Here is a 26,097-nt window from a genome sequence, read left to right as displayed (position 1 = left end):
TAAAAGCTACTTTCAGCAACAGAATGAACGATCCTAGGATTTTAACTGGATTTACTCAGAATGCAAAATTCAGACTTAAATTTTTGGAGAATCACATGCTGGACTCTGGTTAAATATATTTGTGTGTCTGTATATGCATATATGTATCCAGATATTATTTTTGTATGTGCATGATCTGAATTTCACTCTAGATTTCTGCAGAAGAAAGTAGTTTTGCTGCGTAAACACATTTTAAAACTGTTTGGAAGTTAACATATGGTTACTAAACTGTGTTTCACATATTGTGCAAAACATCTTGGTTTGCAATCCAAGATAACTCTGGCTTTTGGCAATCCATTGAACTATGGGAGAATTAATTTTTAATGTATTATTTAACTCAGTAATAAAATATTTGAAATAGTGTGAATAGTAATGTCTGTGGAAAATTGAAGCATATTGTGTGCTAGGAAATCAAAGGTAAACCTACCTGCTGGATAACTTTTGATATAGGAGATGCTGACTTTCAGTTCTCTTCCTTGTGTTGTTAGTGGAGACATACCTTGTTTGTCCATACATTTTATGCTCTGATTTTGTAACCTAAAATATGTATTTATTTGTATTAGGTTCTAGCTGCCCAAGGGGCTAGACTATGAAATAAGTCACACTGGGGGAAAAAAAAAAAAATCAAAGAAACAATGAAACAAACAAACAAATCCAACAACAACAACAAACCAACAAAGTGCAAAAACAACCACCCCAAAACTATAACCAAACAAACAAAACCCTAAAGCAAACAACCTGAGGCATTGAAACATGCCATTTATTTCCTGATACCTTCTCTGCAAATTACTTGTACGCGCTAGTCTGTTTAATGTACTCTGACCGTGCAACTAAGGTTGAAGCTGAAGTTACATCCTTTTGTGTTGCTATTTCAGGTTACAGTTTAATGAGATCACCTCTCATTTTGCTTGTGTTCCCTACAAACACTTATGGATCTTGAACAAAACGGATCAATAATAGAACGTGATTTAGTTTGTGCTGAAGACTCTTTTTAGAAGATCCTTTGCATGGTAGACTGAGTTAACTTCCTTATCAGCCAACATTTACGAATCCTCAGTTAGTTTTCACTGCAAACATTTTGTGTATCTTATATTTGATTTTCAGGAGAGTTCCTTTTAAGGCTAAGGTCAGACAAATTAAAACAAGTTTTTCAAACCAAAAGATCTGAGCATTTAAAATGAGATTAAAAGCCACAGCTTCTTGAAGTGCTCAGGTTTATAAAAGAATGTGCATCATCAGGAGGATGTAACCTGTGTGGATGTTTAGATACTGCTGGGAGAAAATAGGTCTTGGAAGGAATGAGAGCATCATGAAGATCAGGTGAGACTGAGTGGTTTACTGCCACTCAGAAAAATTGACCAAGTCAGCAGGAGCAAGGAGCTATTTACCGGGGTGAGGTCAGCAAGGCAAGAAGTGCATCAGAGGTTTTTCGTTTTGATTCTTTCTTTGACTTTTGTCTATTTAGGAAGTTAGACTTCTACATCATAAAATAAAATTCACCTTCATTTTATTTTTGAAGTATTTTGGTCTGTGCGGAGGCTTGCCTTAAAGAGAGGTCCAAGCTCAAGGTTGTAATCTCAAATTCCTAACTGCCTTGGGGGTCATTCAAATATTTTAAACTATGCATTTTTAAAATGACATCAGAAAGTTCAAGCTTAATGGAAGTAATAAATAATAATATATTTCTTGTGGACAGTGAATCATTTCAGATACTTGTGACCTGTAGTTATGTACACCCTGTTTGAGAAAACTTGTGTGTTTTAATTTTTCTCCTCCCTTTATATTATTAATGTCTCTTACTGTCAATGAAATATGTTGATCTGCTAGTTCTGGTATTTCTAGAAATGTAAATAACAAGTGCTGTAGGCATCTTCTGGTCACCCCATCACAACAAATTTATGGCTTGTTTCCTAGAGATGAGAATTGTTTTAAATTTTCTGTGATTTTTACCTCTAATGTTTATCTACATGAGGACCAAACTATGAAGTTGGGTTGTTTTTGTCTTTGTTATTTTTCCTGGTATACTCTTAGATTTATATTAAAAGTATGTATCTGAGGAGAAAGAGAAAACTTCAGGGGTTTAATGAGATGTCAAGGTTTAAAGCAAGGCAACAATAAACTGACAGATGCTCCCTCTTACCCCCTTCCCGCATCCCCCCATGCCCTCATTAAATTTAAAAGATTATAAGGAAGATAAGAAGGAAGGGAGACTTAGACTTCAAGTTGGAAGGGTTTTAAAGGCTTTACTAATGCTACTAATAAATAGAGGATATATGCAAAATATACAAAACCAGTCTTGAATGGAATTGATATGATATGGAGTTGGCATCACTCCAGCAGCGGCGGAGCTGGGTGTGTGGAGCTGGTGGCTCCAGCAACTGCAGGGCTGGCACCCGAAAGTCATGGGTGGGACTTCAGACCAAACTGGAAACTGAATTTCAGGGATGCAGGGCCTGAGGCCTATAGATCACAGGCACACAGGGAGGGTCCTCTCTGGATGCCAGCCATGGTCAAAGAGGGACAAGACCCTTGTAATCTCCATCTTATATAGGGTGTATGACGATTATGGGATGGAATACTCAGTGGGTCAGTTTTAGTCACCTGTTCTGTCCACCCCTCCTGGCAAACACGCCCCTCACAGTTATGGGATGTTATCAGAATTCTTAGCTGTCATAGCAATAAATCTAAACATGAGCTTCTTCAGCATTCCATTGGGCACTCTTATCAGTTTTGAGCACAGTGTCCAAAAAAACATTCAGGCAAAAATTCAGAAAAGTGCAGTTACTTAGAAGGCACTTAGAAGAACTTAGCTGAAAGGAAAAATCACTAAAAGAGAACTGGTCTTGCTTTTAACAAAACTAGGACATGTGAATCTTAGCTGCACTTCTGAAACTCCTTTCCAGTTGCAGTATTTGCTATGATTTTGTTTGCTTGATTTATGTAATATGATTGTAGTGGTTTTTTTCCACCATATCATTTGCTTTTTTCCTCATGTGCCAATTGTCTGCATGAATGCTCTGTGAAGTTATAAAATAACTTTTAAGTGGTATATAGATAGTCCCTGTGGGATTTTTTAGAGTAACAGTCCAAATTAAATGAGATTTTTGTTTCCAAATAATTTAAATGGATTTAAAAATTCACTATTTACAATCATATGATTATAAATAAGATTTTTTTTTTTTTTTGAAAGCACACTACTGCATCAAATTATTAGTTTTGCGTTGGGCAAAACAATTTTTCAAACACTGGTGGGTGGGTGAGGGTGTTATTGGTAGTATCTGCTGGTATGAATGCTTGGTAAATCTTTGCTGTTTATCAAAGCATGAAATACACCTGTGTTATTGAAAATGCTATTCAGATGAATGTTGAAGTTTCTGAATTGTTTATTTATAATGTTAGTATATGCTGACTATTAAGAGTAAAATTTCTTCATTGAAAATTGCAGAGTTCGTTTCTTATTGGGTGGACGTCATGGAGAGTTTAAATTTCTGCCTCCTACTGGCTATGCTCCCTGTTATGAAGCCTTACTTCCAAAAGAGAAGATGAAACTGGAACCAGTGAAAGAATATAAGAGAGATTCTGAAGGAGTGAGGGATTTGCTGGGTACAACACAATTCCTCTCCCAAGCTTCTTTTATCCCTTGTCCGATAGACACCAGTCAGGTATGTTAAGTATGCCCAAATGGGATTGTGAAATACATCTTAACAAAATTTAAAGTCATAATATAAAAACTAAGATAGCTTAACCCCTTAGCAATTCACCATTTGTGTGTTGTGGTGTATTTAACTGAACTAGAATGACTTTGGAGTGGTAACTCAAACCTTTTCTTAATTTTGGAATTGTTATACTCTTTTCTTAGATTGCTCTTCCTTTTCATCTTGAAAAGATCAGGGACAAACTAGCTGAAAATATCCATGAACTGTGGGGAATGAATAAAATAGAACTGGGCTGGACATATGGCAAGGTAAGTTTTGAAAGACCTGTGTGGGTACAGTCACCTATATTAGGTTAAGTCTCCTACCAGAAAACCTGGACTTGGAAGTTGAATGGAGTATTTAATGGTGGTCTGTATATTTCCAATAACAGATGAACATCTAAGCTGGCAGGGGACTGTGGTATTAGATAGTGATAAGAAGGCGAATTTGGAATATAAATAAGGTACGTATTAAAGCACTATAGGGAATTAGCCATTTGAAAAAGTATCTTCATTGAGGAACATACTAGCTATACCAAGATGGAATTCTACTGAAAATCATAGCAATCATTAGTAACCCCTCAACTAACCCTTTGGTTATTGTAGTGTTGGGTGTCGAAGAGATAACGAGCAAAAAGTCCATTGTGGAAATTTGCTTCTGTTGATAAGGGAGGCACAGTTTTGTTGACTTCTGTAAATATTCAGATTCCTCAAAGCTCAGATTTTTTCATTTAATTAGTCACAGCTGAAACTTACCATTACAATGATCCCTTATAATGTGGTATAACCGAACAGCTTGAAGAGAGTAAGGCCATCTGGTCAACATTATTTAAATGTATATTACGAAGTATTCCCTTCCAAAGGGATGTCAACAAATGAAAAACATTTAAAAGGTAGGCCAAGAATATTAGGTTAAATTCAAATCAAATTGTGTTACAATTTGTGCCTTCCCCTAGTAATATAAAATGGTAAAGGATGTATTCTCTCTTGAATTTAGATTATTTCATCTTGCTACTTTTCAAATTAAGATTTACTGGGGTAGTCCTCTGTGTGTCCATCACAACTGTATCCTACCTCAGAAGAATCTTCTCCCTCTCTCATCTTCTGCTGTTTTTATTTATAGACTTGATTTATGTTTTGTTTCAAGAACTCTGTCATACTGTCTACTAAAGTGTCATTGCTATTGAAACTCTGAGTCTAACTAACCTTAAAATTTCTGAGATGCAGCAATTGAAAAATGTTTCCATATGTGAATTGTCACAACTCTAAGTTGCCATCAAGATAGAAGCACTTGGCACTGAGTGAAAGATCTTGTTTAATTAAGAGTCAGATAAGTATTCAAAGACTTATGTCATTATCAGGAAAGGAATGCTGTGCTTTATTATTCCAGTAGAATTTGCAAAACATTACCAAATGATCCTGTGAGGTTTTTGAATCAGAACATGTAGAATAGATCAGATTGTGCTTTATTGAGTGTAGGTTGCTCAGGCATTCGGCAGAAATGTTCACTGAGTTTACAGGCTTGCTTAATTGTGTTTCATGTATTTATGCAGAACAGATGAAACAGCTATATTTTTTTCTGATTTTATTGGTTATGGGGGAGTACTTAATGTGTGCATCATAAATGAAACATGGGAAAGTTCATTTATATAATGATGGGTAGCTGTCATTAAGCAAAGATAAATGGTATTTTTTACAATGTCTTCATTATTATAAAGAATTAACTGTGTTTTTTACTCTGATTCTGGCTTGAGTCTGGTCTTTGGAAAGTACTATTTGCTATTGCTTTGTTACAGATACGGGATGATAACAAAAGGCATCATCCTTGTCTTGTGGAATTCTCAAAATTACCTGAGACAGAGAAGAATTATAATCTACAAATGTCAACCGAAACCCTCAAGTGAGCTTTAAATTTAAAAGAAAATAAAATTTGTTTGTTTTGTTTTTATTCAAACACTTCGTATTGTTGTAAGATATAAACACATTGGAATATCTCATTCAAAATGTGTTCTGCTATCTTTGCTAGAAATTCCAGGAACACACTTGGAGCGATTTAGAAAAATTTTATCTCTACAGAGATACCAAGAAGAAAGCAATACCAAATCCTCTTGGTTGTAATAAAGTGACATAAATTTCAAGCCACAGATTTGTAACTTTTTAGACTTCAAAGGTTTGATTTATTATTTTGGATAAGTTAAAATATTTGGAGTTTGAAATTCCATTATTTTGAATTACTTCCCTGTTTTTTATATATCATTCATTCTGCGTTTTTATACTAAAACTCAAATAAATTTATAAAATGAGTGAGTACTACAATGCGTTTCACTACTGCCATTTTTTTTACATTGACAGAACCCTCTTGGCCCTTGGATGTCACATTGTTCATGCTCATCCAGCAGCTGAGGAGGATCTTAAAAAAGTCAAACTTCCTAAGAAGTATGTATTTTATGATAACTACTATATATAATTTGTAACTACAGGGTATTAATGAAATAAAAATACTGTAAGGCTCTTTAAAAAATACTTCATATGAACCCCATACCCGACACAGACACAGAGCACATGGTTGGTCCATTACCTTGCCTGTGATGATGATTGACTGTGAATACTGCTGCATTACATCACCTTGTGGAGTTATTCACAGAGATAGTCACATACTTGAACCATATGCAATTATATCTGTGTTACATGATCTTAGAATAGATACTGCAAAGTTAAAAACAACATTTCACTGCTTTTCTATCACATAGCAAAGAACAGTGTATATGTATATACATATATGATGGTAATTTGATCTACTTGAAAGAGGGGGGTAGCATTTTCCCATATCTCCTGTTTCAGTTTGCATCTCTCCTTCCCTGTTCTCCAAGAGACGTTATTAATGCATTACTTTAGAGAAGAGAAAATAATAGAAAATTACTGTTCTTTTAATGTTGCACATTTCTAGGAAATGTACATATGTAGAATATTATATAAAATATGATTGGGTTTTTGCTTTAATTTTTATTTGGTAGGAAAGCTATGGCAGTTGGAGTTAAAATAGCTGAATTCAGCCATTTTAAGTCATCTGTAGTAATCTCCTCAAAGATGATAAAGATTAATCAAGGACTGCATCTATGTTTTAGCCTGGTCTATGGCGATTCTGTAGTCCTCCTGGGACAGAGTAAATCTCTATCTTGCAACAAACCCTGAAGACAGAAATAGTGATTTGAATACTTGCCATTTTACATCAGGTTATCAACCCACAATATGTTCTTTTTCCTGAAATAGCTAGCTTTATCCATAAGAAGCAAAGTTATTTTTTTAAGATAATGGTAAAATAATAGTTTCACAATATGGGAAATGGTAATCTTGATCCAGTTGATGGCATTAAATTAAAAAAAAAAAAAAAAAGGAAAAAAGAACCTTTCCCAAAGTTCATACTGCAGACAGCCTATCATGTTTTGATACTATTGTCTTCAATAACAGAACAAATATATATATTGCTATCTGACTCTTGTTAAAATATTTACTGTCTGCATGGATCATCCTAACAAATGGAAATTATCCGATTTGAGCAAGAGAAGAGTCTTCATGCGTCTATAACAGTAGAGTGGTCTTCATACTATGTGGAAGGGTTGAAGCGGGTAATACTGCTAAAACATTATTAAAGTTATCATTCAATGGAAAAGTGGGAAGAACAATAGTTACAATATGTTTTCTTCTTTTGGAAAAATGGTAATGCACTCTTTGCAAACTAGTATAGAAAAAATTCCATGCTTAATAATGCATAAAAATAATTTCATAAGAAGTCATCATGCAGATCTTTAAAATAGAAATTACTTGAAAAGTTTAAATGAGAAATATAAAATAATATAAAGAGTACTCATTTAATAACTTTTTTTTCTTAGCAACTATTTAGGGATGCATATATGGATCTCTGTCATATTTAATTAGATAGGATGCAAGTAGATAGAAAATGACTCTGCTAGAATACTAATTTATATCCTACTCAATGACCAAATGCAACACAGGTTTTTTGCAAAGTAGTGGGAGAGTAGGAGATGGAAAAGTATTAGTAAGTGAAGCCCACCCTATGAATGCCTAATAGAAAACTTTAAACACCATCAGTGGATCAATGGGGTATCTTGACTCTGTTTTCCTTTGTTACAGTTACATGATGTCAAATGGATATAAACCTGCCCCACTTGATCTTTCTGAAGTGAAATTGTTACCTTCTCAAGAATTTCTAGTTGACAAACTAGCAGAAAATGCACACAATGTCTGGGCAAAAGACAGAATTAAGCAAGGATGGACCTATGGCATTCAACAGGTAAGGACTCCTTTAGATGCCTTTGGAATAAGTAAAGAATATGAGTTTTTGTTTTCTAGAACATCAGTTGGGAGTGTTAAATAAGAGGCTAGATACTGAATGTTGTATAATGCCTGGAAATTTAGAGAGGGTGGGGAGCAGGGAAAGAATACTTGGCCATGCAAGTCTGAGTAGATTGTCAGACCTGCGTGACTGCAGCTGAAGGATGTATAAGAATGCATTTCCATATGTATGAGAATATATATCCATTTTTCATTCGGTCTTTAGATTTTTAATACTATTAACAAGTGGGCTTGCATTCATAGGACTGATCTTCATCAATATTGTTTCTTTCCTGTAATCCTAGCATTTACTTCAGAATACATTCTGTCTCATTATATAAAATCTTTGTGATATTTAAACACTTTTTTTTCTTGTTCTTTTTAATAACCCCTTTTAGGATCTTAAGAACAAACGGAATCCTCGGCTAGTGCCATATGCATTATTAGATGAACGTACTAAAAAATCTAACAGAGATAGCCTCCGTGAAGCTGTTAGAACGTTTGCAGGCTATGGTTATAGTGTCGAGCCACCTGACCAAGAGATAGGTATGTATTTTCAGGAAGAATCATGGCCTTTTTTTCCCTTAGTGTTGTGGGAAAAAAACAAACAAAAAACAACAACAAAATCCAAACCAACCAACCAACCAAAAAAAACCCACAAAAACAAACAAAAAAAACCCCCACACTGAAATAGGGCAAACATAAGATCTGAATTAATAGTAGTGCCTTTTTGCCATTGACTTTAATGAAAGGTACAAATATACTTTGTAAATGACTTGTATATTACTTAGATATATATTTTAGAAGATTAGTTGTATTTAATGGTGTGATAATTCTAATTTCCATGATTTTTAGATTGGAGAAAATCTGCAGTATTAGTAGACATACTGTTTTTCATTTGGAAATGATGAAAGAAATAAAATAGTATGAGATTAATTTACAATAATTTTTTTTACATGGTATGCAGGTTAGGCTTGACTACTTCAAGTCAAAGTGCACCAAGTTCAATAATTTTTAATTGAAATCAGGAGCAGAAAATTGTTTAGAAGATTTTCTTCATATTTGTTATACTATTGTAATTTTTTGACAAAATTCTAAACTGGAACAAAACTTATTCGATATTTTTAAAAATTGTTCTAAATGTATTCACTTGTTTTGTTGTATCGTAATACTGCATTATTGCATTGTATTGCATTGTATGTAATCACAGAATCACAGAATGTTAGGGATTGGAAGTGACCTCAAAAGATCATCTAGTCCAATCCCCCTCCTGGAGCAGGAACACCTAGATCAGGTTACACAGAAATGTGTCCAGGTGGGTTTTGAATGTCTCCAGAAAAGGAAACTCCACAACCTCCCTGGGCAGCCTGTCCCAGTGCTCTGTTACCCTCACTGAGAAGAAGTTTCTTCTCATATTTAATTGGAACCTCTTGTGTTCCAGTTTGTACCCATTGCCCCCTGTCCTATCATTGGTTGTCGCCAAGAAGAGCCTGGCTCCATCCTCGTGACACTCACCCTTTACGTATTTATAAACATTAATAAGGTCACCCTCATTAATGAGTAATGATCTTATATTTTCATTAAGGAGTAATAATCTCATATTTTCGAGGTTTCCTCAGTTTTGCGTTGAGGGTTCTGCATTGAGTGCTACTTTGAAACATTCTGATTCTAAATAGTGGATAATCACTCATCCTGTATAGAATTAGAGTGTGCTAGCCTCTATGATGATTACTGTTCCTCTTTTTTAACATTTAAGTTTCTTAAACATGCAATGGTAGATAATGGCTCTTTTCAGAGACAGAAAATACTGGGGGCAGATGAAAAGCTTTGGCACTTGTAGTTTCATCTAATGATAAAAGGTGGGATTTCTTATCTCTGTTTTTTTTTTTTAATTCTGTGTTTTTGGTTTTTTGTTTTTGTTTTTTTTTTTTTTACAGCTGACCAAACAGTGGAAAAAGTCAGCATTGACAAGATACGATTTTTCAGAGTAGAACAGTCTTACGCAGTGAAGTCTGGAAAGTGGTACTTTGAATTTGAAGCTGTGACAGGTGGAGATATGCGTGTTGGCTGGGCCAGGCCAGGCTGTCGACCTGACATAGAGTTGGGAGCTGATGACCAAGCATTTGTATTTGAAGGAAGCAAAGTCAGTACATCTTTATCTTTTCTGACCTGTGAACAAGCTAGGCAGACAACTGCTGTATAGCTTTCCTCTGCATACTACTCAACTATTGGAATATTTTTGATTCATACAAGGATATTTCTGAGCTTCCTTTCATGCTGGCTAGTATCTGCATTTTGGTTCTGGTCATTGTAATTATGCTAATAAAGGTGTGTTGGTTTATATCTACCTTCCTAGGATATACCCAAATGGGTAAAGAAGTCTGTCGTAAGCATAAACAAAATGCAGCATTTAGTTCCTTTTTTTTATATAAGTGGTGTTTTACAAAAATAAAAAAAAGTTTCTTAAATGACTGGAAGAGAGAACCACAGTTCTGTTTTCCCTTTTCTGTCTTCTCTACTTTCTGAACATTCTTCCCAAACTTGACCCCTAAAGGACTGGAATAATGATAATTCAACTGCATGTGACAAGTGGAATCCAGTGAACTGTGCTTATCATCCAACTTCTAAATTGCTTTTTGCATATTCCTAAAGTTAGGGTGCCTTAGTTTCTGAATGTGAAATAACTAAGATAGTAATTAAACTAAGGACCTAAAAGCCATGATCAATACCGTTTGCAAATTAGTTTGAGATCCTGGAAGGTGAAATATTTCTTTATTTATTTTGTGGTGGTGGGGGGGGGGTGTTCGTTTTTTTTGTTTGTTTTAGTTTTGGATTTTTTGTGGGTTTTTTGGTGGTTTGTTGTTGGTGGTGGTTGTTTTTAATTTTAGCATGGTGTTTACTTACTTGTGGGATGTTTTGTCTGTTCTGTTGTTGCTGTTGTTTAGGGCCAGCGTTGGCATCAAGGCAGTGGATTCTTTGGACGAAGCTGGCAACCAGGAGACGTGGTTGGTTGTATGATAAACTTAGATGACAAATCAATTATCTTTACTCTGAATGGAGAGTTGCTTATAACCAGTAAAGGTTCAGAACTTGCGTTCGCTGACTTTGGAATAGAAAGTGGTAATTTTCTTTTTATAGTTACATTGTTATAAGAAGACAAAACAAAAACCAGAAAAACTAATCAGTCATAATGGCTTAGTGAGCAGAGAAATTGTATTTCACTGATGTGAGCCTTCAGACTGTGCTACACATTAACGCCATAAAAATTTATTTTAGAAGTGCTTATATAGCACAAATTGATTTTCTTTTTTTTTTTTTCTTTAACCACAAGTGGACATAAATGAGATTTCAGCAGTCAGAATGGGTAAATTTTATTTGAGCTTTGCTAGGCTTACTCAAAGGACTGAGCTTCAGCATTAAGAAGTGGCATTAAAAAGCACTGTGAAGATTTCCCAAAAGCTGAAACTATAGTCTCTGATTGTCTCACTGGAGCATACACATATTATGTTTTTGTCTGAAGGACAAAATGAGTACAATGTGGTGAGAGGCTGCACCAAAAAAAAAACCCCAGATCTTTCCAACATAAATTGAATCTGATTTGTAATTTTTTTTCACTGTCCTATTCATAGCTTATCTGTATTTCTCCTTTTCCTTGGATATTTTTCCCCTCTGTTTTTTTGCTTTTACTTTTCTGAACAGTAGTACCTGCCTGGCTGTATTGAAGGAGGCAGTGAATTTTCAAAATGTTTTATTTTTTATTTGACATTTTATTTGGAAGTGTGTCTCCTCCAACTGGTAGTAGCTTCATGCCTGTTAGTAACTGCCAGAAGACTTTCCAATTGCTTCCTTTCCCTCTTTGATCTTATCATTGATACAGTTTTTCTAATGGTAGAGAATGGGGGACTGCCCTAAGACAGCTTTTCTGAAGGCTTAATGTTGAAATATAGGAGAGAAAATTTCTCTATTAGATGTTGAACTTGGCTTTTTCATGAAGTTGCTTCAAGTTCTGTTTCTTGAGAGATGGAGAAATAATTCAACAGCCTTTCATCTCTGTCTGTTGGATGCTACAAATATACTGAAATAAAAAAATTAGGTTATAAAAAATGCCGGTGTTAGAGAAGTGTGTATTTGTCCATCATGAATGATAGAGGGATGAAGTCCATTTGAAACTTCAGTGCCTTGAGAGAGCATACTTAACATTTATTAATAACTTTTATCTAGCCAAGTTTGTCTTCTAGTGCCCAACTCATTGTATAAAGGCATGTTTATTAATCTAAAAATGATGAAGGGTAACTGATTCTTCTAGTAAATGAATAACTGACTTGAGCAAATCTTGTTTTTTCAAATATGGTTGCTCACAAATCTACCTGTTGACTTGATGTTTTTGTGTTTGTTTTTGGTGCAAATCTACTACTACTTATTAATGACAGTTGTTAAACTGGTCTAATAAATGGGATAGTGTGTATAATGTCCATTCATTGACTAAGTCCTCAGGGTTTTGGTAGCAATTGTATTAAACTGAGACATTAGTATTTAATGTGGCTTTAAATCCTTGCTACTGTCATCATTTCATGTGCATTAGTTGTAGGAGCTAAAGTTTAATTTGCATTAGTTGGATCCAAAATAGGATGCCTGTGTTCTCCAAATTAATTACTGTTGATTTTGTTGTATGATTTTCTTAGGTTTTGTTCCAATTTGTGCACTGGGTCTATCTCAGATTGGTCGTATGAACCTCGGAATGGATGCCAGTACATTCAAGTATTATACAATGTGTGGCCTTCAAGAAGGTTTTGAACCTTTTGCTGTCAACATGAACCGAGATGTTGCTATGTGGTTTAGTAAACGCCTACCAACATTTGTCAATGTGCCAAAAAATCATCCTCACATTGAGGTAACATTACATGTTAGGGAGACACCTGTTAATGAACTGTTTGTTTAGCGAGCTGAGACATTCTGCTCTTACTGATACTTACTGTCATCAGATAGTTTGTCATCTAAATCTATGAAGTCACTCTTAGATAATTCCACGTGATCTTGTCTATCTCCAACTTCAGATATGGTAGTATTACCATTCATATGAATATACCTATCTGTGCTATTATATATCTTCCTAATTGATGATGTTGTGGCTAAATTCCCTGTCAGAGAAGAAAGTTGCATAATTTTGAAATTAATTCATTTTGAAAAATTTAATTATACTCTTTCTGTTATGTAACCCTCAAGTTGCTTAATTAAAGTTTTCAGCATTTTTCTTGAGATAATATTATTTTAAAATTACTTCTGTTACTTTCAGATATGTAGAATTGATGGAACCATTGAGAGTCCACCTCGATTAAAAGTTACTCACAAAACATTTGGCACACAGAACAGCAATTCCGACATGATATATTGTCGTTTGAGTATGCCCATTGAGTTCCGCTCATCTTTCAACTTCAGCACGGGTGTGGAAAACGCCTCATCTGATGTTTTCCAAAAACGGTTAGGCTTGGTTCTAGTTATCCTATTTTGTGCTCTCAATGTGAATGTAATATGTACTATTATTCTTTATCGTACACTCAAGATTTCATACTTGTTTTTCCACTAAGCACACACTAATGTAGGATGCATATTACTGTTGTTTGGGGGTTTTTTTTATTTATTTATTTTGATGATTTTAATAAGTTTATAAAACAATTTTGCTGCTGAATGCTCTATCCAGACCAGAGAGAATAATTTTTGAAGATGTGCATCACAGGGTTTCTAGTTATTCATTGCTAAGCAGCTACCATCCTTTCAAAATCATTGGGAGTTGCAAAACTTTTCATCCAGGCTGGAAAATGAACTGAGAATCTTCTGCCCCTTGGCTTAACGCTCATCTGTGTCATTGTTTAATAACTCATTGTTATTGAAAAACTGGCTAATCTATGCAAAGAAAGAAAGATTGTGGGAAAGATTTTTAAAAGACTGGGTACTATTGAGTTCAGTACCTGCCAGCATTGTCTTAATCTTTAGTTAATTGCTGTAAATCTCTCTTTTCTTTCCTCTCTGCCTTAACTGCAATCAGTTATTTTGAGTGTATACTTGCATCCTGTACAGTCTTTGTGCACATAAATTATTTATGCATACTCGGTACCCAGAAAACATGGGTTAGCTTTGTAATTATACCTAGTTTAATGAGGAGTGCTTTTTTTACTACTTTTCTTTTTTATGTTTTCAACTAATTTACTGATGTTCCTTCACTTTAGAAAGCACAGCCAAGAAATTGCTGCTCTTTCTACTACAGTAAGTAAATATGTTGAGATGCTTAATTCTTAACTTTTTGTGGGTTTTTGGTGAGTTTTTTGTTTGGTTGGTTGGTTTTGTTTTGTTTCATTTTTAATTTATGAGTATTTAAAATAACTTATTAAAATAATGTGAAGTACTGTTATTAAAATTTGATATGTAGGAGGTTTTTTTTAATCACTATATGAGTGTCCCTTGATAAAATAATTAAGATTTTTATTACTAATATGTTCTTTTCCTCTTTTCAGTATTTTTATTCACTACGGATATTTGCTGGCCAAGACCCATCCTCTGTCTGGGTTGGCTGGGTAACACCAGACTATCATTTTTACAGTGAGAATTTTGACCTAAATAAAAATTGCACAGTGACAGTTACTTTAGGTGATGAGAGAGGCAGGGTTCATGAAAGGTATGGATTTATTTATCACTTATTAAAGTTTTATTTTAGTACTGTTGTTCAAAAGTGACTTATTCAAAAGCTTGATGATGTTTCAAATGTTAATTTAAACTAATAAGAAAAACAATTATGATGTAGGAGTGTTCTGTACTCATTTATAAACGAATGTGTGTCCTGGTTTCAACTGGGATAGAGGGGGGAAAGTGAACAAGGAACTTTGTGGTGCTTTGTCGTCAGCTGGGGTTAAACCATGACAATGTGTTTTGCATAGGCTTGTTAAAGTGAGTTTATTTATCGTTAATGTTCTGCTTGAAGAAATGTTTTGTGATGCTTCTTTTAACAACCACATTTGCTCACTGTGGATGAACCTGTTGTTTTTTTTAACGTATTTTACATAAGCACACTGAAGCATGTGAAATGTTTATAATAGTATAAAAGGAAAAAAAAAATAATATGCATTTAGTCTGATCCCTTACCCATGATGCTTACATTATTGAAAACCAGGGGGTTTGTTAATGAGAAAACAAAACTAATAGCCGCACAAAGACCTTTAGGGTTCTCTAACTATTACTCCATTGAAAAGCATATCTTCATTGAATACTTAGTTGAGTATGACCTGTGATTTTTATTTTTTTTTTTCTTTTTTCTTGCTGTTCTTTTCAGCGTGAAGCGCAGCAATTGCTATATGGTTTGGGGAGGAGATGTAATTGCTAATTCCCAGAGATCAGGTCGCAGTAATGTTGATTTAGAAATTGGATGCTTTGTTGACCTGGCTACTGGAATGTTGTCATTCACAGCCAACGGAAAAGAGCTTGGCGCTTGTTATCAGGTATTATCAGATTTTCAGGAAGCTGTCTAGTACGCTGGTCATTTTGATGCTATTATAAAATTGTTTTTTCTTATTCAGAAATCTAATGGGACACTATTTGTTTGACAAAAACTTGTTTCCTATATTATTCTGTTTTCTCTCTTTTTTTCTCTCTCTTTTAAGATTACATTTTCCCAGTTTCTTACAGATGTTACAAATGTTGATGAAGGACTATTGATAGATATGCTCAGAAAAGTATCTTTTTATCTCTCAATTCTTGCGGTTCAGAATCTGGATTTATAATGTTAATTATTCTTTTAAATCTCTCTTATACTATATAGGAGAAATAATCATTTAAATTAATGTAAGATCAGATTTAGACTTTAGGGATGGTAATTTTTTTGTATGGATTGAGAAAATAAGTTTAGTTTGTGTCTTCTGCAGATAGCTATGATTCGTCAATCTTCTGATTTGATAAGTTTCAAAACCCAAAATTCAAATATACATTACTCTGCAAAGCCAAAATAAATGGGCTGGTCACCAAATGCTATTAATGCTCTCAAAACTTGGGGTCATTGGGCAAATGGATCAGTAGTTGGCAGAGGTTCTCAACACCAAATTGATGAGATCCGCTTTTAGTAAGATGAGTTGTCCATAACAAAGCAGTCACTGTGGAAGACATTTTCCAGTGCTAGGAGCAATACATCTCTTTCTTCTTTGTCAACACAAAACCCACAAATCTGTAATACCGATAAAACTTAAATGTCATTAAACTGAATTTAATGGAACTTCGTATGCTGACTCCATTGAAAATGAATGCAGCAGGGTCAGACACTGCCTGTAGATGGGGATGGGAGATGATCTAGCAGATCTAGATGATCTAGATTTTGGTGTATTTTCCAGGAGTGGTCAGAGACTTCCATGCCATGCTGGGAGGATATTAAACAGCAGCATCCTGGGAAAAGAAAGCAAGAGATGGAAGTGCTTAATCCCAATGCTTAAGGAGAAGAAATGAATTTTGCTATAGTTCTTGATTTACCTATTGAATGCCATGGTGATAGTCAGGAAAAAAAAAAAAAAAAAAGAAACAACACTGTCTGTAATAGAAAAATAAATGAAAGATAGTGTACACATATATATTTGACATTGTGTCATTAATTGTCAGGCCAGTGTTAAGGTATTCATAGCAGAAAGGAAATCTTAAATATTGGTTTACAAGATGTTTTATTTTATTCTGAGTTAGCAATGGTTTTCTGACCTTTAAACAAGATTAGAAGTTACAAATTCAATTTTTATTGCTGTGAAAGGTCTGTCTTTGGTCAGAGGCTGACGGTTATAATGTCTCAGTCAGTTACTTTCAGACTTTAATGAAATAAAATATACATTTTATTGGTAATGTATTTCAGTACAGGATACCTTTTGTTTCTGGATTTGAGTTTGTGTTTTCTTTTCCCCTATCAAAAAGATCAGAGTGTACATACCTGGTCTTAACGTTATTTTGTCTATCCCAATATTCATAGTTCTGAAAAACTTATTTTCTGCATACATATTTTTCAGTATTTGGTATTATTTTACATTTTATTAAAGTTATATTTTGTTTTGGAGCTGTTTTCTCATCTAAAAGACTTATTATTTGTGTGTGTGACTCTTAGTTTATTATTTTGCAATTTTTGATAGTTTTTCTCAAAGTTAGCAGTTGGACTCCTTCTCAAAATAAGTATTACAATTGTACTTAGTACGCATAATGTATATAAACAGTACACAAAATACACAATGATGTGATTAAAATATTTAATTGAGCTCCTGAAACCTTGAATTGATTGTATAGAGTTACCTTCTCTCCGCCAATCTGGCACACTGAAACATTTTAAATATCATATTCTATAAGTATATTTTTACTTCTTTCTTTCTTTTTTTTTTTTTTTTTTCATAGCAGTAGGAGGGAATAATCTTGTAGACAGTTCTTCAGAATAAACTGGTAATAATACTCTGCTGTGTACTTTGAGTCCAACTATAATAGGAAAATCAGGATAATGTAGCTGTCAAAAAAAAGATACCAAACCAAATCACACACTTTAAAACTGCAGCAGTGTGATTCAGTGTCATTCACTGTGGTTTTGTAAGACTGGAGACAAATGCTAAGTCCAGAAATAGAGCTTTGAGATTAAAAAAAAAAAAAACAAAAACAAAAACAAAAAACTTTTGGCGTGTGGATAGCAAATTCACTAATCTTAATAGGAAATGAAGATTTGTACTGTCTTGATCAAATTATGTGCTCTCATCCACTTCTTATACCCCTGTGGTTCCCTCTCTCTTAGAAAGTTGCTTTTGAGCTTTTTTGGTAGTGAATTATTTTGTTCAGCATAAAATGTGAAAAAACTCTAAAAGATGTGTGCTGGTCTAAAAAGCTGCATTCTACCCTTAGTCTGTGCTGGGGCTGTTTTTCCTAGAACAAGAGACAAATTATGCAGCTGTAAAGGGGCTGGATTTTTGAAAAAATGCTTTAGAATGAGTTGTTAGATTTGGATATGTTTGAGAAGAATCAATATGTAGTGTTACTGAAGTTCTTATTACAGGTGTTGAGAACACATAAGGAAACAGACACCCCTGCCTGCAAGTTAGGTGGGCCTATAAAGATAACTCAGTAAATGCTTTACTGTATTGGAGATACAGATAGACACTAACAAACACTGTAGTACAGTGTCTGTAGTTATTTGATAATGAAGTGTGAGCTCTATAGTGTTTATTTTATGTCATATTCTGGGAGGAGATTCTTGTTGTGTTTTAAAAAAATATTTTAATCTCATTTTTCTTCCAGGTTGAACCAAACACAAAGCTTTTTCCAGCAACTTTTGTACAGCCTACAAGCACTAATTTGATTCAGTTTGAACTTGGTAAATTAAAGGTACAAAGTATTTTCTATAAAGGTATTCTTTTAAATATGTTTATTTCCACGGAAATTCCTGCTTAGCTGGATTTCTTTAGGGAGATAGAACCAATGGTGTGACCTTTTGACTTCTACATTTACTTCTGTAAATGTAATTATTATATGAAGTTAATTGTTCAACAAATCTAAACTGCATTTGTCAAAATAAACTAAAATTATCTGGGGAGAATATCCTTAAGGTTGGTTTGTTTGTTTTGTTTTTTAATTGATTTGTTTATTGCAATAGTTTATATATTTCTATGTGTTCTTTGCTATCAATAAATTATATTCACTTTCAGTATTATAGGTTTATTCATAATTAGATGTTAAAAAATAATTTTAATACACTGTTTTGTTTCAGAATACCATGCCTTTGTCAGCAGCAATCTTTAAAAGTGAAGAAAGAAATCCTGTTCCTCAGTGTCCCCCTCGCCTTGATGTGCAAACAATTACACCTGTTTTATGGAGTAGAATGCCAAACAGCTTTCTAAAAGTAGAAACTGAGCGTGTAAGTGAACGTCATGGCTGGGTTGTGCAGTGTTTGGAACCTCTTCAGATGATGGCACTGCATATTCCAGAAGAAAACAGGTACATTTGGGAGGAACTACAGTGCCTTGATGTGGACAAAATGTATTGATAACTGATATCTGGGTATTGGTTAAACCTGCCTTAGAGAATATTTACACTAGAGCTGTTTAGAATTTCTGATCTTACCTGCTGTAATATCATATTTGTGAAACTTAGGTAGATACAAGAGGCTGGATGATTTTGATGCCATGGGGTGACATTTGCACATGTAAGAGAAAACGTGACTATTTGATTTTATATAAATAATAATACAATATCTCTTCAATCTCTAGGTCTTTAAACACAGAGATTTTCTTAGCTTGAAAAAGATTTAAAGAACATGCAACTATTCACTGGGTTTTTTTTGTTTGTTTTTTGTTTTTTGTTTTTTGTTTTTTGTTTGTTTTTTTTTTTTTGTAATAGAAACATGTAAACTGTTCCTGTTTCATTTGCTCTGAATTTACATTAAATAAGTTTTTATGTTCTTAATTACAAGATCCTGACTTAGATTTTCACTAGTTTTTATCTTGGGAGTGAGTTTAATAAAAATCTATTCAAATATCAAATATTGCAACCAGCGACAAATCAAACTATAAGCAAAAGAGTAGCAGAAAGATAATTTAACTGCTGTAGTTTTTTCAGTTATTTTGCAACTTCTATTAATAATCTTTGCCAAGTCTTGCGAAGTGGGAGAGGTGCCTGAGGACTGGAGGAAAGCAAATGTCACTCCAGTCTTCAAAAAGGGCAAGAAGGAGGACCCAGGTAACTGTAGACTGGGCAGCCTCACCTCCATCCCTGGGAAAATGATGGAACAACTTATCTATCCTTGGTGCCATCTCAAGGCATATCAAGGATAAGAGGGTGATTAGGGCAGTCAATATGGCTTCACCAAGGGGAAGTCGTGCTTGACCAACCTCATCGCCTTTTATGAAGACATAACGAGGTGGATAGATGATGGCAGAGTGGTGGATATGGTCTACCTTGACCTCAGTAAAGCATCTGACACAGTCTCCCACAGCATCCTTGCTGCTAAACTGAGGAAATGCGGTCTGGACGATCAGGTAGTGAAGGGGGACTGTGAACTGACTGAAGGGAAGAAGCAAGAGAGTCATGGTCAATGGGGCAGAGTCCAGTTGGAGGCCTATATCTATTGGAGTGCCTCAAGGGTCAGTACTGGGGCCAGTTTTATTCAATAGACTCATCAATGATTTGGATGAGGGACTCGAGTGCACTGTCAGCAAGTTTGCTCATGACACCAAGCTGGGAGGAGTGGCTGACAAACCAGAAGGCTGTGCTGCCATCCAGCGAGACCTGCACAGGCTGAAGAGTTGGGCAGGGAATAACCTGATGAAATTTAACAAGGGAAAGTGTAGAGTCCTGCATCTGGGTAGGAACAACCCCAGGTTCCAGTATAAGTTGGGGAATGACCTATTAGAGAGCAGTGTAGGGGAAAGGGACCTGAAGGTCCTGTTGGACAGCAGGATGACCATGAGCCAGCACTGTGCCCTTGTGACTAAGAAGGCCAATGGCATCCTGAGGTGTATTAGAAGGGGGGTGGTTAGTAGGTCAAGAGAGGTTCTCCTTCCCCCCTACTCTGCCTTGGTGAGACTGCACCTGCAATATTGTGTCCAGTTCCGGGCCCCTTGGTTCAAGAAGGACAGGGAACTGCTGGAGAGGGTCCAGCATAGGGCAATAAAGATGATTAAGGGAGTGGAGCATCTCCCTTATGAGGAAAGGCTGAGGGAGCTGGGTCTCTTTAGCTTGGAGAAGAGGAGACTGAGGGGTGACCTCATTAATGTTTATAAATATGTAAAGGTTGAGTGTCATGAGGATGGAGCCAGACTCTTCTCAGTGACAACCAATGTTAGGACAAGGGATAATGGTTTCAAACTGGAACACAAGAGGTTCCGCTTAAATTTGAGATGAAACTTCTTCGCAGTGAGGATAACAGAATGCTGGAACAGGCTGCTCGGGGGGATTGTGGAGTCTCCTACTCTGGAGACATTCAAAACCCGCCGGGACACATTCCTGTATAGCCTCATCTAGGTGTTCCTGCGCCAGCAGGAGGATTGGACTAGATGATCTTTTGAGGTCCCTTCCAATCCGTAACATTCTGCAAATCTGTGAATAATTCAATAACCAATTTTATTTATCATTAATAAAACTGAATTCAATAAAAGAGTAAAAAATACTGTGTATTGTGGAAAAAATGAAATAGTAATCTTCAATAAACTAGAAAGGCACTGTCAAGTGACAGTATTACCACAGAGTTTAAGTATTCAAATACATTTCTTTTAAAAACAAGCTCTAATTTACCCTGGATTCCATAGAAGATTCTCTGTTCTACATTTTTCCTTTTTTTTTTTTTCCCTCCCCCTATGGAGTACCAGTTGTAAATAATCTCATCAAATTACCACCTTTACAGTGGTTTAGTGATGCACACGTTAAGATTAGTCAGTATCAAGCTTAATGGTTTAAAGTGGAACTGACTAAAGAGCCTATAAAACTTTTCTTTTACAAAATTACCAGTCATGAAATTGACTTGTGTTCTGTTTCTTTATTTCCTAACAGATGCGTTGATATTTTGGAACTATGTGAACAAGAAGATTTGATGATGTTTCACTACCACACTTTAAAGCTCTATTGCTCAGTTAGTGCTCTAGGTAACACTAGAGTTGCTTATGCACTTTGTAGCCATGTGGATGTATCTCAACTTTTTTACACAATAGATAACCAATACTTACCTGGTCTCCTACGTTCTGGATTCTACGACTTGCTCATTAGTATTCATTTGGAGTATGCCAAGAAAGCCAAGCTCATGATGAATAATGAATTTATCATTCCAGTTACAGATGAAACTCGAACTATTAAGTTATATCCTGATGAAACGAAGAAACATGGTTTACCTGGAGTAGGGCTTAGCACTTGTCTGAAACCAGACTTTAATTTTTCTACTCCATGCTTTATTTTGGCCAGTGAAGAACGTCAGACATCCAGCCCAGAGATACCCCTTGATATACTGAAATCTAAGGCCATAAGTATGCTGACAGAGGCAGTACAGTGTAGCGGTGCTCATATACGAGACCCTGTAGGAGGACAGGTTGCATTCCAGTTTGTTCCTGTTCTTAAACTGATAGCAACGTTGCTCATAATGGGAGTTTTTGATGATGATGATGTGAAGCAGGTATTACTCCTCATTGATCCCAATGTGTTTGGAGATCACAAGGAAGAAACAGAAGAGAGGATGGAGAAAGAAGAAGTTACACAAGTTGAAGAAAAAGCTGTAGAAGCTGGGGAGAAAGCAATAAAAGAAACAAAAGCTCCTGCAAAGGGCTTATTGCAGACAAGATTACCAGAATCTGTTAAGCTTCAGGTGACCATTTAATATAAATATATTACATATGTTCCACTATTGATGAAAGGTAGTGCTTGTCTGTTCCCTATCTTTATTCCACTTTGCCTTACAACCTCACATTAATAACCAAATTTGATGATGATGCAATTCTTTCTATGTGTATCTGCACTCAAAATAGGTATGCAAATACTTATTTCATAGGTGCGTTTTAAAAGAGGGAGGGTTGTACCAGTTGATCTTTAAAGGACCCTTCCCACCCAACCTATTCTTTGAATCTATGATTTCTACATGTTTTGAGTGCATGGAGTGAAACACTGCAAATACAATATAGTGTTATCAATCAGATAATAAAACTGTATAAATTTGTCACCTTTACAGCATTAGAAGAAAGTGTATAATATCCACTACAGTTCTTCCCCAATTACAGTTTGTTAAACTCTTGAACTTAATTCTGTTTTTTTCTATCCTAGATGTGTCATTTACTCAATTATTTCTGTGACTGTGAGCTACAACATAGAGTGGAAGCAATTGTATCATTTGCAGACTGTTACGTATCAAAATTGCAATATAATCAGAAATACAGGTACAATGAACTCATGCAAGCCTTGAACATGTCTGCTGCTTTGACTGCCAAGAAGACAAAAGAATTTCGGTCTCCTCCTCAAGAACAGGTAATATTAAACAAATGTTTGAATCTAAAAATAAAAGAAATTCTGTGTGATAATAGCGTTCTGAGTTCTAAACTGCTATTGGAACTGCTAAAGAAACAAAATTGAATTTGAAATAAAAATTTATTAAGATACCACAAAATACTGAATGTCAGAACGCTTATACTTGTACTCCAGAATTCAAACTCTGGAACAAAATTAAGAGTTGTCAACACTATAGAAAAATTGAATATTACTGCCTAATGCTGAGGACCTGAGATTCATCCAGTTCTGCAAGATTATGATAATTTGATAATTTTGTGTGCTAAAAGTTAACAGGAAGTTAGTGTTGTGCTGACATCTGTATGTTGGAAATAGTCTTTTCTAACTCCAGGAAATAGCTTCATTATTAAGTGTAGCTGTATTTTGATGTTAATCATAATTAAAGCTTGCAAAGTACTATGGCTTTAATATGTCCTTTAAGCTGTATTAGAAAACTATGTTTTGTGTTAATGTGATTATAAACAGATAAAGAATGGCTATACATTAGAGTATGTCTTACTTTACCTCAGTGTTGTAACTGTGTTTTAACTCCCTTAAAGATTAATATGTTGCTGAATTTTCAACTGGGAGAGGATTGTCCCTGTCCAGAGGAAATTCGGGATGAGTTATATGAATTTCATGATGATCTGTTAATTCACTGTGGTGAGTGGCAAGGTTTTGTTATGGTTCGTGTTTGTTTGACACTTTACATGAAAAAAATAACAGATCAGTTTAAAAAAATACCAGCCCAAAGTTTTTTTGTTAAATGTCTTACTGTCTACATGGTGACTTTCCTGAGAGACTTTCGTGCATGTTACAAAAATATTGGAAACCTGTGCATGGTTTGAAGTTTCATTGGTATATACCTATTAAATATTATTGGTATGTTCTGTTTATATATCAGTTTTAGACTTATTTAGAAAAAGTAAAAATAATCCAAAAAGAAGTTTGAATTACCTTAAAAGATTTGTATAAACCTGTGTATGTATACAACCAGATAAATGGTACTGAAACATTATTGCTGTGAAGTTAAGTGTTAGAAAATCTAATTAAAAACAGTAGGTAAGGAGTGCTGCTGCTGCTTTAGCTTAGTTTTCTGGTGTACACGTAACTGTGGTGGTCAATCACTATAAAACATTATTGCACTGCAGATTATAGTTTTACTTGCCCCAGTCGTTTAATTTTAATGTCCTTGGGGTATAGTTCAAGGGTGAGCTACATTGGATAGCCTGTGCAATTTATTTGGGTTAAGGAATCACATTTTATATGTGATGCCAAAAGTCTGTTGTTAGTCTACTGAGATCTCAGTCTAATTGAGACAATCTTGGAATCATCAGTCCATTTACAAAGTTACTAACATTTATGGTCTGAGTCTATCCAGTTATTACTTCTCATTCCTAATAACTACGCAGTTAAAAGTGATACACAAGCTTTTTCATATCTACCTACTTGATAAATATATTGGTAGTCACTCTTCCAGTGCATTTCTTGGTCCTACGGTTGATGGCACCCATCTTGTTCAAGAAGGGGACAGGGTCATTACTGTGACTAGACAACATCTCAAGTTCTTCCCCAGGAAGAGCACCATAATCTTAATAGTTTCTTCCTCCTCCTTCTGTTTGCTTGAGGTCACTTTTAAATGTTTACTAATACAGCTGCTAGTTCTTTCTTCACTGATTATCTATAAAACCAGTTTTACTCGGTTCATGGAGTTGCATTCATTTAGTGACCTGTAATTAACAGTTTGTAATTTCTGTTTGTAGCCATGGTGCCTCCGAAACCAATCTGTGCTTGTATTGTTATGGCTTCTGCTGTCACCTTGTGCTGCTATTTCTCAGTACCCTATTAGGATCTCCAGCAACCATCAAGTTGCAATTTCATAATAATCCACATTTATCGTTTTTCAGCAACCTCAACCTTAGCCTCAGCCAAAGTTGAGTAAGTCAGTGGGTACCTAGGTTGTGTTTCATCAGCTTATTTTGGAGGAAATTGTGTAAGACAGTATAAGAAGTCCTTAAAATCAAGGGTTGTATCTGTGAGGTAGCTACATTATAGGTGGAAATTTAGTTGGTTTAAGGTAATTTGTTTTTTGACATTCCTGTGTTATTCCTCCTTGCTTCTAAATGCTTACCAAATCTCTTTCTTTCATTCCAGCATTTTTCTTCCAAGCTTTAAAGTTAATAAATATCCTCATAAATACTCCCCTTTCTCTCCATTTTTATTAAGATAAATACCATTGACTACATTGTTGAGTCACTTAGCACTTGATCTAATCTCTGGTTTTCAAAGATAATGCCTATTTGGCATCAGAGATTTCTCTGAGACACGAGGATGAAGATTATGGAAGACCCCCAACTTCACTGGAAGTGTCTTAACTTTGCAATATATTTATTTTACCTCACAGTCTTGTTGCTGATATTGAGTTAGTTTAGCTCCTGATCACTCTTCATCTTTTCATGAAGTGAAACTGTACTGTGTTGGGTCTTTTGTTGGTGGTGTTTTGTTTTGTTTTGTTTTCCTTTTTAGGGGCGTACTTTTATTATTGTTTACTACATTATAAAAGTGTGTTGAATGAGAGAGAACTGAAGATAGAGAAGGGCAGAAAGCACAGTCTCATTATTAAAATAGTTTAATGATCCTCTGGATTCTAAATAAAACCATATTCATTATTTTGTACAGATTTATCATAGGTGGTCGCTGTGGATAAATGCTCCTCATTATCTGTGTCCTGACTTTGTCCTGAAAATCAGTACTAAGCAATCACAGCTGCAGATAAAATGAATAGTTGTGCTCAGAATATTTAATCAGCCTTTTAATACTAAGTATGCTTTGCAGTCTAAGTGGAAAAATATGTATGCAATCAAGTAATTAAAGGCTGCTTCATAATGAATGTACACAAATAGTCTGAATTAAAGTTACTCAGGCAGTCTTAATCTCAGCATGTCCTAACTGTGAATGGTTAATTTTGACTGCAAAATAATAGTCCTCTATCATAATTTTTGCATGTA

At 35.0% G+C, this 26,097-nt stretch overlaps 1 protein-coding gene across 11 annotated transcripts in view; it reads left to right on the top strand.

Annotated features, from left to right (window-relative positions):
• Window positions 1–26,097, top strand: part of RYR3 (ryanodine receptor 3) — a 255,759-nt gene that overhangs the window by 114,677 nt on the left and 114,985 nt on the right. For 10 of the 11 annotated variants that reach the window (XM_071809340.1, XM_065840054.2, XM_065840053.2 and 7 more), the window contains exons 20-37: window positions 3,485–3,701; window positions 3,899–4,003; window positions 5,530–5,633; window positions 6,086–6,169; window positions 7,886–8,045; window positions 8,485–8,632; window positions 10,024–10,229; window positions 11,032–11,206; window positions 12,769–12,977; window positions 13,380–13,564; window positions 14,311–14,347; window positions 14,596–14,756; window positions 15,408–15,573; window positions 18,371–18,457; window positions 18,840–19,066; window positions 21,617–22,418; window positions 22,871–23,071; window positions 23,650–23,752. In XM_071809340.1, the coding sequence (XP_071665441.1) occupies window positions 3,485–3,701; window positions 3,899–4,003; window positions 5,530–5,633; window positions 6,086–6,169; window positions 7,886–8,045; window positions 8,485–8,632; window positions 10,024–10,229; window positions 11,032–11,206; window positions 12,769–12,977; window positions 13,380–13,564; window positions 14,311–14,347; window positions 14,596–14,756; window positions 15,408–15,573; window positions 18,371–18,457; window positions 18,840–19,066; window positions 21,617–22,418; window positions 22,871–23,071; window positions 23,650–23,752 (3,377 nt within the window). Of the gene's footprint in view, window positions 1–3,484; window positions 3,702–3,898; window positions 4,004–4,135; window positions 4,198–5,529; window positions 5,634–6,085; window positions 6,170–7,885; window positions 8,046–8,484; window positions 8,633–10,023; window positions 10,230–11,031; window positions 11,207–12,768; window positions 12,978–13,379; window positions 13,565–14,310; window positions 14,348–14,595; window positions 14,757–15,407; window positions 15,574–18,370; window positions 18,458–18,839; window positions 19,067–21,616; window positions 22,419–22,870; window positions 23,072–23,649; window positions 23,753–26,097 lie in introns of those variants that run through there. The other variant, XM_071809339.1, reaches the window with a different exon arrangement.

This window comes from Patagioenas fasciata, chromosome 5 (assembly GCF_037038585.1).
Source record: "Patagioenas fasciata isolate bPatFas1 chromosome 5, bPatFas1.hap1, whole genome shotgun sequence".
Classification (NCBI taxonomy): Eukaryota; Metazoa; Chordata; class Aves; order Columbiformes; family Columbidae; genus Patagioenas; species Patagioenas fasciata.
The sequence above is the reverse complement of the archived record's forward strand: the minus strand, read 5'-3'. Positions and strand labels throughout refer to the sequence as shown.